At 35.4% G+C, this 12989-nt stretch overlaps 1 protein-coding gene across 1 annotated transcript in view; it reads left to right on the top strand.

Moving 5' to 3' along the window:
* Positions 1–1333: 1333 nt before the first annotated feature.
* LOC125681487 (actin-related protein 5-like) overlaps positions 1334–12989 on the top strand; it is a 25319-nt gene continuing 13663 nt past the window's right edge. The window contains exons 1-8 of the mRNA XM_048921621.2: positions 1334–1573; positions 3412–3500; positions 8249–8353; positions 9732–9843; positions 9994–10089; positions 11696–11889; positions 12085–12204; positions 12850–12948. Coding sequence (XP_048777578.1) covers positions 1447–1573; positions 3412–3500; positions 8249–8353; positions 9732–9843; positions 9994–10089; positions 11696–11889; positions 12085–12204; positions 12850–12948 — 942 coding nt within the window. The 5' untranslated portion in view covers positions 1334–1446. The remainder of the gene's footprint in view (positions 1574–3411; positions 3501–8248; positions 8354–9731; positions 9844–9993; positions 10090–11695; positions 11890–12084; positions 12205–12849; positions 12949–12989) is intronic.

Genomic DNA, 12989 nt, shown 5'->3' with positions numbered 1-12989 from the left:
TTAGACCATACATAAAAAAAATATCATCATTTTTGGAAAGTTTTGACCCCCCTTCTGGAATATTTTTCTGATTTTGCCTGTTTTTCTCTGAGACAAGCACTTAAGCACTGTCGTCAACCATAGAACTGAAGACGTTTCCATACACCATCCTTTGATTTTCCATTTGCATTCCTTTTAGAATGTATCGCCTGCAAGAAAGCGCACAGTAGTGACAGTATATGTTTGGTCGCAAGGGGGGGGGGGGGGGGGGGGGGGATTTGTTACGTCGTACACATTATGACGTGTCATACACTGTGACGTTATATGTTTATTGCAATCAAGGGCCCTCGCCTCGGGGGGCATGTACAGGTTTTAAACAAGCAATTAATTATAACAATGAAAATAAATAACAATCATTCAGAAGTACTACCGATAATACTGACAGAGTTCACACTTCTGCACTGCACATATATGGAGCGCCAAATTAACATAAACTCAAATAATTGAAGATATCTTCAATTATTTGAAGATATCATCAATTCAATTATTGCTCTCTTTAATTGAATTAATGAGCGCCTTAAATCAATTATTGCTCTCATCAAATGAATTAATGCGCGCATCAATTCAATTATTGCTCTCATCAATAGATTTAATGCGCGCAATATATTAATTATTGCTCTCTTCAATTGAATTGTAGCGCGCATCAATTCAATTGTTGATATCATTAATTCATTTGAAGAGATCATTAATTCAATTAAAGCGCGCATCAAATCAGCTGAAGAATTAATGCTCTCATCAATTCAATTAATGCGCGCAATAATTCAGAATTGAAGATAACATTAATTATTTGAAGAGCTCTTTAATTCAATTGTTGCGCGCATCAAATGAATTGATGATATCTTCAAATAATTGAAGATATCTTCAATTATTTGAGTTTATGTTAATTTGGCGCTCCATACACATATATATAATTATATACTGATTACAAACAAGATTTAAATTAACAACATGCCAAGAAATCCCGTCCGGTCTGAATTCGTTGACCTCAATAGGACCATATTACATGCTGATTAATAGTAGCCGTCGCGGTCACTGATTTATAACATTTTTCTATACCGGAGATTTTGCTAGGAATTTCTTGGCATGGAAATCTTGATCCGCGTATATTATCTTACAATCCTCATGCAGTATATTGCTAAAAGAAGAAGAAGAAGAAGGGTGGGGTTACTATGAGTAGATACATAAGCAATTTACTCAATTTTTTTTCAAAAACATGAGATAGATAATATGACCATTCGTTTTCCCGGATTCTTCTTTTGATTTACAGTCATGGTTTTAGTTTTATTGATACTTTAATATATCCGGTATAATTTCAATAAATGGATGTTATTGTTGTTAGTTAGCACATGCATGTGCAGAATTTAACCCTTTAGACGCATACTATTTGTGCATGGTGTAGAACTAAAGATGGCAGATACCAAGAATAGGTCATATGGAATTTTCTCCTTCAAAGACGAGAAAACTCTTCCAGATGCGGTATTTGAATACCCCAGTAACATTGCCAGTAATAATGTACCACTTATAATTGACAATGGTAAATTCCAAAAAGGCTTACTTGTGCTTATCAATATGTCGTACGGCGTGACCGTGTTTGAGGGCAAAGCAAAAAGTATTGGCATTAATATGTATTCCGGCGTGACTGTGTTTGAGGGCGAAGCAAACAATGTTGGCATTAATCAGGTCCAGTCCAAAGACTATTTCTACCTACATAGGTACTTATAGCTACGTAGGTATTTAAACCTACTCCAGGTAGCTATTTTTACCTACTTTTTCCTTTACTTGCATTTCGTGGCCAAATGCAGGAACGACGCAATATGGCGTGTACCAAATTTCTTGATTCACTTACACTGACGATGAATAACACAAAAATATTGGACAAAAATGATTACTTTCTAACTTTTCAAATTTGCATCAATAACAGCACCCAGTTCCATTTTCTATGAGTTTAGGATCAAAGCTACGTGAGAAAAAGTGTAGAATTTCTAACAAATCTGTATTAATTCTAAAGTTTACCTTCATGCAGTTTTACATTAAAGGTTTTTGGGGCGAATTTTCATGCATTTCCTCTGCATTCTCCACCCTCGTAAAGTATTCAAATTTACACTCTGAATTTTGCCGTGCACGTGCACAACTAGTCCGAAATATCTAACATTTTCCTGGCTTTTTTATGATTTTGATATTTACCGTGCCAGGAAAACATCAGTACCGACGCCATTACGTAAACTGGAAATTTAATCAGATATTTCGGACTAGTGCACAACATGATACATGAAATGACTGACCTGTTTAAAAGATGCGCTTTAATTATTATTTATTTATATTTTCAAAAACAGGTAAAAGTAGGTAGAAGTAGCTACTTTAAGTAGGTTTAAATACCTATGTAGCTTTTCAGTATAATTTTCAACAAGCAAGTTGTGGATTAGAGGAGGACTTTAAACCCTACAGGAAGGGATATAGAGGGGGACTTTGAACCCTGCACAGTGGGGATTAGTGGGGGAGATCGATCAATTAAATTAAGGTTGATTTCTGAGATTTCTGTTTTCTGATCCATTGTATTTTCATAACCAAAACCTGCCTGGATCCACCCTTATGTTGGCAATAAAGGAAATGAGCAACTTTTTGGTTTCTGTCTGCATTTCAGCAATATCTCTTATTCATATAGCTTTCTTATTTTTAATGATTATTAATGACCTAAGTGAACATTTTTTTTATGCCCCTGAGATTGAAGATCGGGGGGCATATTGTTTTTGTCCTGTCTGTCATTCCGTCATTCTGTCTGAAACTTTAACCTTGCTAATAACTTTTGAACAGTAAATGATAGAGCTTTGATATTTCATATGAGTATTCTTTGTGACAAGACCTTTCCGTGGGTACCAACATTTTGACCCTGTGACCTTGACCTTGGAGTTTGACCTACTTTTTGAAAACTTTAACCTTGCTAATAACTTTTGAACAGTAAGTGGTAGAGCTTTGATATTTCACATGAGTATTCCTTGTGACAAGACCTTTCCGTGGGTACTAAACCTTTTGACCTTGACATTTGACCTACTTTTAATTTTTTTTTACATTGGTCATAACTTCTAAATGGTAAATATTAGAGCTTTCATATTGTACATGAGCATTTCTTGTGACAAGATCTTTCTACTGGTACCAAGATATTTGTCCTTGTGACCTTGTCCATCTTCGGAATTGGCCATTATCGGGGGCATTTGTGTTTCACAAACACATCTTGTTGTATATTAGGATTGAAATCAATCAGTAAAATTGGTAGCACAACTGATCAATTTTCAATTATGGTAAATGGGTATCAAATGTGTTGCTATTGCTAGTCATTAGTGGCATTTGTGTTTTACAAAATTTTCTTTTGTAAAGGTGTTTACAAATGCAGGGCTGGATGGGCAACTTTAGAACAACCACAACTTACTTTTAAGAATATCACTGCAAAACAGAAGGGGAAAAAGGTAAATACACTATAAGTTTGTTAGATATATGAATTTGAAATTTAGATAATATGGATCCTGATTTTTCACATTTTTAGAGGGATCAAGTGTATTCTATACCCCTGCTTTGTAATACCTGCCAACCTCCAAAAATAGAATGTTGGGTCATAACAGGTGACACCATTTTTCATGCTCCACATATACATCTCACTGTATCGTGCGCCCCATTGTATCGTGCTATTTTTTAAAATTTTTGTTGATTACGCATGTGCAATGCTTCCTTTGCGGCAGGTTATTTTTGGAATCAAAACATGAAATCACGTTGTTGAGTCAGACAATATATTTTGAATTAAAGTTTATGTTATTGGTAAGTTTCGGCAAAATAAGTTCAAATAATGCAGAAAGTATGTTACAGCATGTGAGGGCTGATAATACCTTCAGTAAAGTTCTACAGCTCATGGCTTAAGAAAAACACCCTACATAAGCTTGTGAAGTGTGTATCATGTACTGTTTTCTGTACTCTTGTTGGTTTGAGGAATAATTCTGCAAGATTTACAAGGCTGTGTCAAAGGTTATTTAAAATGTTTATGGTGTAACAGTTCAAATATATAATTTTTAGGTCACTTAAGTCACTCAGGTGACCTATCGTGATTTGTAGTTTGTCATCATCCATTGTGCATTTGACTATAATCAACTTCTTATCTGAAAATACATGGTTATTTTTTATCAAATTTTGTATGAAACATCTTTAGGGTAAGGGGAACTTAAATTGTGAATTTCATGGTCACTGCACTCCTGGGGCCTGAGGATTGAAGTCAAAACCTTATAAAATGATGCAATCTTTAACAATATTCTTTATCCAGGGACATCTAGCAGACAAATTATAAAATTCATGGCGCCTGGATCAGAGGATCTGGTGCTAAGGCAGGGATTAAAACCTTAAGGTAGCTCACTACATCAAGAGGTATACATTTGATGGTGATTCAAATGGTTTATTCGATCGATTTGCTCGTATAGCTCAGTGGATAACGTAACGACTTACTGACCTGAAGATCCCAAGTTCAAAGCTGTCAGTGTCTTTTATATTATTTATTGAAATAAATTTTGAAAATCATGCTTTTTTTTCCAAAATTGCATTTTCCCCCTTTTTAGGTCACCTGAATCATTCAGGTGACCTATTGCTATCTGTTTTTGTCCGTCGTCGTGCGTTAACATTTGAACATTTTCAGCTTCTTCTCTGAAACCCCTGAACCAATTTTAACCAATTTTGGCATATAGCATCTGTGGGTGGAGGGGAACAAAAATTGTGAAATTCGTGGTCCCTGCCCCCCTGGGGCCTGAGGGGTGGGGTAAAAACCATCAAAATGAGTGTAATTTTAAAAAATCTTCTTCTTTACTCCTGGACATCACGAAGCCAAACTGTGGGCATAATTATAATGAGCGTTGAGCCCTCTACCAAAATTGTGAAATTCATGGTCCCTGGGGCAGGGGTTCTTGTGTTAGGGTGGGGCTCTATTGGTCATATAGTGAAAATGTAGAAATTCTTTGAAAATCTTCTTCTCTGTCTCTGGGTATTAAGTAGACAAACTAATAGCATGGTAATGATGAGCAAGGATGCCTCTTTAAAAATTGTGAAATTCATGGCTCCTGGATCAGGGGTTCTGGTGTGTTAGGGTAGGGCTCTATTGGTCATATAGTGAAAATGTAGAAATTCTTTGAAAATCTTCTTTGTCTCTGGGTATTAAGTAGACAAACTAATAGCATGGTAATGATGAGCAAGGATGCCTCTTTAAAAATTGTGAAATTCATGGCCCCTGGATCAGGGGTCCTGGTGCTAGGGTGGGGCTCTATAAGTCATATAGTGAAAATGCATTATTTCTTTGAAAATCTTCTCTGTCCTTGGGTATTAAGTAGACAAACCAATAGCATGGTTATGATGAGCAAGGATGCCTCTTTCAAAATTGTGAAATTCATGGCCCCTGGGTCAGGGGTTCTGGTATTAGGGTGGGGCCCTATTGATCATATAGTGAAAATGCATTTTATTTCTTTGAAAATCTTCTCCTCTGCTGCTGGGTATGAAGTAGACAAACTAATAGTATGATAATGATGATCAAGGATGCTTCTTTCAAAACTGAAATTTATGGCCCCTGGGTCAGGGGTTCTGGTGCAAGGCGGGGCTGATTGATTATATAGTGAAAATGCAATATTTCTTTGAAAATCTTCTGTTTTTGTCCGTCGTCGTGCGTCGTGCGTTAACATTTGAACATTTTCAGCTTCTTCTCTGAAACCCCTGTACCATTTTCAACCAATTTTGGCATATAGCATCTGTGGGTGGAGGAGAACAAAAATTGTGAAATTCGTGGTCCCTGCCCCCCTGGGGCCTGAGGGGTGGGGCAAAAACCATCAAAATGAGTGTAATTTTAAAAAATCTTCTTCTTTACTCCTGGACATCAAGAAGCCAAACTGTGGGCATAATTATAATGAGCGTTGAGCCCTCTACCAAAATTGTGAAATTCATGGCCCCTGGGGCCAGTGCTTGAGCTGGGCTTCGCCATTTTCGCCAATGGCGAATTTTTTTCAACAATGGCGAAAAAAAATTGAAAGTGGCGAAAATCCCTTTTTGCAATAAATTGTATTTTTAATCCTTTGTCAGTGACACATTATCGCCTGTTTGTTTATGCAGTCAAAATCTGTTTATTCAGTCCACACGTGCGACCGGAAATCTCGCGTCGCCCCAGTGCACACAGAGCTGGTTACAGCCTCAGGTAATTTATGGCTGCAAAAAAGTGGGTGATTATGTAATAAAGTACATCGGACAGCTGTTTACCCTGGTGTGGTCAATTGTTTAACATTTAAAGTCTTATTCATTATCGTGTTATCATCTCCACATTAAGGTCAATTCTTAACCAGAGAACCGACCGGTAATTAAATTGGCCGTATTATTGTGTATAATATATATATGAATACATCAATTGTTTGTTTTTGCGGCCAAGCTCGTTGATTACAACATTTTGATTTTGATGTGTTTCATTTTAGTTCGAATATTTCATAAACAATGCGGTCGGTCACCATTGATATGGACATAGCAATTTTAATAAATAATTTTCTTTGAAGTTCGGTGCGCAACAGTATAAAAATGCTAATCATATAAGACTATGCACCCCATTCTATTTTGACACTAAACTTGTAGCTTCTGACCCTAGTCAGTCTAAAATTTAAAAAAAAATATCTATGTTTGGCTTTACTGTCAACCCCACCTGCTCAAACATCTGATTGTGTCCAAATTGCAAAATCTTCCATACAGAAACGGAAATTTAATAGGGAATGGTTGAGATACGACTCTAAATTGGGCTTGATGTTTTGTGACATCTGCATTTCGGCCAATGTACACAATGTTTTCACGGAGGGGTGTAGCATCATGAAGTTTATATTTATATGATTTATTATCTGAATTTTGATTTCCATAATAGAATTTATCAAACAAATCAACTTCTTATTATTTCAGAAAGAAATGTTTAGGTATGATAGCTGGATATGATTAAGTAATGTAACTGATTCAAAATTCTAAAATAAGTGTAATGAATAAAATAATATATAATATGATGGAAATAATTGTAAAGCATGTGATTATTTGTGCCGCGCCACTCCCGAAAAAGTGGCGAAAGGGAATTCTGGTCCAGTGAGAGCACTGCCTGGGGCAGGGGTTCTTGTGTTAGGGTGGGGCTCTATTGGCCATATAGTGAAAATGTAGAAATTCTTTGAAAATCTTCTTATATTGGTTTTATCTAAGGAGTAAATAACCCTTTTCTTTATGATGTCTCAGACCTAGTTTTTTTAAAAAGGATTATTGATTGAACATAAAAATGACACATGTACTTCATGACCACATAGCTATTCAATGTTTCTTCCATCCAAAAGTAAAATTCTTATATTTAAACACAAACCTAATTCAAACATTGGAAGGTTGTTACATGATACTCAGGTGACCTATAAGGCCCCTGGGCCTCTTGTTTGACATAAGTACTCGTAAGATATCACTATATCTTTCATGGTTAAATCATTTTGTGCTGATTTGATAAACAACTCTTTCAAGATGTAGTGAGCCACCTTAAAAAAGATTTTAATGTATAAATCTTCTCCCTAAATATGCTTTAGGAATTCATATTATTTTTATTCATTTCTGAACATGTTACAGAAATATTCTGTGGTTGTATTTGTTTATCAGGAAAGCTGTGTAACACAATAATACATAGTTACAGCAACCTTTAGAGGTAATGAATTGTGTTTTGTTATAAGTATAATTCATTATCTTGTATCATCTATATAAGCCCATCTTTTTATGTTTTCATCTGTCCATTGTCTGCTAGCTTTTTCGTGTCTGGGTCATATCTTTCTCACTGTGAGGTCTAGGACTATAAAACCTGGTCAGTTGATGTAACTTTGGGGGAAGGTGTGTCATGACCCCAAAATAGGTCACTTTGGCCTCTGTTTGGAATTTTAGGGCTATTCATACTCAAATCTTGCACAGTGTGAGGCCTAGGACCATCAAACTTTTGGAGGAAAGGTGTGTTGTGACCCAAAAGTAGGTCAATTTGGAATTGCAAATGACAGCGTCGCAACTTATAACTTCGAGCATACATAGATATGTGTCATGTGCTTGTAGTTCCAGACAGGTGTACCATTCATAAATATTGCAAACCACGAGAAGTAAAAAAGATTATTGTATTTTTAAGTATGTTTATTGAAGCTTTATTTATTTTACCCATCAGGAACTGGATGTCCAAGTTGGAAATGAAATAAACAATGTAGAAGTGGCCAAATGGATACTGAGAACTCAGTTTGACAGGAACTTAGTCACACTGTATGATGTTCAGGTAAGGGATGAGACTACAGAAGAAGAACCATGTACTCAAAATTGTATTTTGAAAATATCATACCCGACTCTTTAGGTAAGATACTATAAGGCTTGTATATTATGTGAATAGTTGTGTTAAATTTGCAGTGTGTGGTTTGACAAAAAAATTAAAGTACATAAATCTGACATTTAAGAGAACTTGTTTTATGTTTCCATTTCATCAAGAAGGAGATCCAATTCTATGGGTAATTGAAGGTATTTTCATTTATTATCATGTTGCAATAGAATTATGGAGGAAAAGTAACTTGTCCATGTGTGTGTGTGCGATACTAATGTTGATGAGATTTTAGGAAGACAACTATTCTTATACTAACAACAAACATGACACATGGAAAGAAGAGAAGATGATGCTTACTGACTTTGGGTCGGAAGGTCATAGTCAGTGCTATATTTAAATCTGATAAATATATATTATTACTACAGTAACTTGATCCGAAGAGTCGGATCACGTCGAGTTGACAGGCATGGATCATCAGATCACTGATGATCCGTGCCTGTCAATGAGACGTGATCCAACTCTTCGGATCAAGTTACTGTAGTAATGATAAATTCATTATATACACCCTTATGCATTTTAAATCCACATTTATAAGATACTAAATGCAATCCAAATTATCAAAAATACAGACATACAGTGAAATTATATTTTGTGTACGCAGTTTTGTTTTGTGACGCGGCCAATATTTTCCACAAATAATGTGGCGTTGATGCATTGTGACGGCATCAGTTTCAGAGGATACTGATACGGAATCAGAAAACCACAGTGTGGTGATCCGGAAAACCGGATCATACGCTGTGAAATCCACAGTATCAAAGAACAATACATTGATGGGTATATAATAAATAAAAATATAGGATACAAGATCATGTATGGGTTTAAAGTAGATATATTATACAGATATTATTTGCTGTACAAGACTTTTTAAAGCTATAAATATCCAGCAGAAAAAACTGCTAGTGTGTAGATATAGCCAAACTTGATGACCTTGTGTAAGGTGTCTAGTTATATTCATGCAATGAGGTGCAGAGGGTATAATGTTTTTGACCCATCAGTCCATCAATTCTGTTCTTGTCAGTACAACTTCTTTGAAACCACTCAACAGAATTTCATGGAACTCTGTAGTTGATAAGGACGTGCTTTGTAGATGTGCATATTCTCAGGAAATTCTGATTTGAGTTTTGTTCTCAGAGTTATGCCCCTTTTGAACTTAGAAGTTTGGCCTCAGTTGGTCCTGTTATTGTCAGCACAACTCTCTGAAACCACTGAAAAGAACTTCATGAAACTTTTTACAGTGGGGTGCTCCACCAGTTGATTTATAATCCTTCTATCATTACAGGAACAGATCTATGATTACATATTTGCTCATCTTGGCATCAACACGGAGGGTCAAGTCAATCATCCAATAGTGATGACAGAAGCATTATGTAACCCAGGCTACTGTCGTCAGCGTAAGTAACCCAGGCTACTGTCGTCAGCGTAAGTTTCCTCTGAGAAATTGTATTTCAAAACTTCAAACCACACACAGACTTTAATACTATGATTACACGCTGCTCTGCTGTTTCTCACATTGTGTTTTAATTTGTGATATTTCTTTATAGAAATGTCTGAGTTGCTGTTTGAGTGTTATCATGTTCCGTCTGTGGCCTATGGTGTGGATGCATTGTTTAGTCTCTACAATAACCAGGACATTACAGGTACAGCTGTACTCAAATTCATCACAGTGATATGGTTATAGTTAGGGCTGAAACGATACGCTCCCTTCACGATACGATACATATTACAATACTTATGCCATGATTCAATACTTTCAATATGATACAATTTACAGAAGAAATCAATAATAACATTGAAGAAAAGTTTAATTACCAAGATTCACATTCATAATTTTAAAAGGAAAATGTTTCAAAATTGCCAAATGGTCAGATGCATGTTGGCTCTTTAGTTTAAACTGATAAAGTATATTATTATTTTCGTAAGACTCAAGGCAAACAACAGTCTGAACGTTATTTGATGCTATTTTGTCCTTCATGTAGGTAAAAAAAAATCATTACAGGCTGAACCTGATGTATTTTACTGAACCAGTTTGTAATAAACGTATTGAACCGAAAATCGAGGCAATGAATTGAACATTGAATTGAGGGTTTATATTGAACAGTATCGATATTTCGGTGAATCCTTTCAGCCTTAGTTATAGTACTTGCTTGTTACAAAGCAATAGCCATCCTCACATTTTTTTTAATTGGTTACTTTTGTATTATAAAGTTATTTAGAATGAAGCAATTTCACTCTCCATTTATAGGTCATTTGACCCTTTTCAATCTGTAGTTGTCCATTAACAATTGAACATATTTGATCTCCTCCAACCATACTTGGCCATTTTTCACCTTTGTTATATATTGTCTATTAGATAAAGGGACTTATCAGCCCAATTAATTTGGTATGTATCATTCATTAGTTACGGGGAAGGGGGCTGAGAGGCAGGGCCAAAACCAACAAAAAAAAGATTCAATCTTAAATTTTTTTTTACCTTCTTTACATCCAGACATTTAGCAAACAAACCATGTACACAGGAATGATAAGTAAGGGTGTCTCTACCAAAATTGTGAAATTCATGACCCTTAGATCGAGGTTCAGGCCTTAGGACAGGGCTATATGAATTGATTACTGAAAGCTCTGTAAACTCTTCTTTACTCCTGAACATCTAGCTCACATTATAGATACTTCATTCTGAATGCATCCTAATTTGTGTTGGGCCATACCTTTGTAATGGGGAAACATTGGGAGGTCATATTTAATAAAAAGGTTGCAAAAAAAGTGGACAGTGTGTTGTGATCTTTAATCAAGGTCGTTTGGCAAAGATCAAGGTCACTTGTAAAAAAAAAATATGAAGAAATTTGTTTTGGCCACAACTTTGTACTGGATAGACATTATAGAGGGTCATACTTGGTACAAAGGTTACTTCTGACCAGAAAATGTGTGTGTAGACCCTGAAGCATGGTCATTTCAATATCAAAGTCTTATAAAATTAGATTTAGAATATTTGTTCAGGCCATGATTTTGTTATGGAGCAACAGAGGAAATGAAATTATTTTTTTTATCACAAAATATTTGCAACATACAATTATACATGCATACTTCTCGGAGTTTGAGAAAGGTTCACTTGTTGTACTATCATGCATTCTGTAAAACAATGTCAGTTTTTGTTGTGCAATACTTGGTTAACCATGAAGGCTTAATGGGGCACTGGGAACCCTACTTTATTGCTTATATTAAAGCACTGTACATGTGATGTATTTTTAGATCAAACACACTCTTTAATTGTTGGATGTGGTTACCAGACCACCACTCTCATCCCTGTTGTGGGAGGAAGAGTGCACTCTGCACATTCTCGAAGAATCAACATGGGCGGGGCCCAGCTAGATGCATTCATGCAGAGACTGCTTCAGCTCAAGTATCCAGGTCATATTGCAGCTGTTACCCTCAGTAGGGCAGAGGTCAGATTTTTTATTGTTCATCAACCAATGTCACTTCATGAAACTTTAAATGGTAAATGTAGATAGTATTACATGTAAATCCATGAATGGATCATTAAACTTAACGGATTGCAGTAGGTGTGAAAGTTTTTGTTCTGACCTCTTGATAGATAATGTAGGTTGATTATTGTATTTAAATTCATTTCATTATTTTAGGAATTGGTTAGGGATCATTGTTACATGGCAGAAGATTACATTAAAGAACTGGAGGCCTGGACAGACAATGATTATTATGAGAATAATGTCACCAAGATACAGTTACCATATAATGCAGCAGTTAGTACAGGCTTTTGTTTTTAGTCTAATATTTCTGTGGTCTCACTGTTTGTAATTATTTGTTTAGAAACACAATCAATATACCATTTGAATTTTAATTTGTTAATTTTCATTTTGATTTACTTCGTTTATAGCTTTATCAAAACTGAAATATCTAGTTCAGTATTTTGACAGATAAATATCTGACAATGATTTACAAGAAAAGACATAATTAGAATAAATTTCAGTACAGTCATCTAGTCATATAATCCAGAAACCATTTTTATTGTTGACTGTTAACTATGTTTATCTATGTTTATCTGTGACCTACTTTATCCATCCTATCTTTTGTAACTGTCTTTGTCCCTGGAATTTTTATAATAAATTTGACCAATTTATTCTAAATTGTTCAGTGTTAGAATAATTTATCTCTCTTATAAAAAGACTATGTCAATTTGAATAAGTCTGGGTGTTGAATGAAGCTGACTATACGCAATAAGATGTTGTTTGTAATAGGTTAGTGGAAGTCAGCTGACATCTGAACAGTTAAAGGAAAATTCATTATACACAGTGAGATGTTGTTTGTGATAGGTTAGTAGAAGTCAGCTGACTGCTGAACAGTTAAAGGAAAACTCATTATACGCAGTGAGATGTTGTTTGTAATAGGTTAGTGGAAGTCAGCTGACTGCTGAACAGTTAAAGGAAAGGAGAGAACAACAAATTCGTCGACTGAAAGAATCCAATGCCAAAAGAAGAATAGAAAAGGTAGGGGTTACAATTTCACACTGCATGTTCCAGTATTCTAG

The sequence above is a fragment of the Ostrea edulis genome, chromosome 2, assembly GCF_947568905.1.
Source record: "Ostrea edulis chromosome 2, xbOstEdul1.1, whole genome shotgun sequence".
Classification (NCBI taxonomy): domain Eukaryota; kingdom Metazoa; phylum Mollusca; class Bivalvia; order Ostreida; family Ostreidae; genus Ostrea; species Ostrea edulis.
The sequence above is the reverse complement of the archived record's forward strand: the minus strand, read 5'-3'. Positions and strand labels throughout refer to the sequence as shown.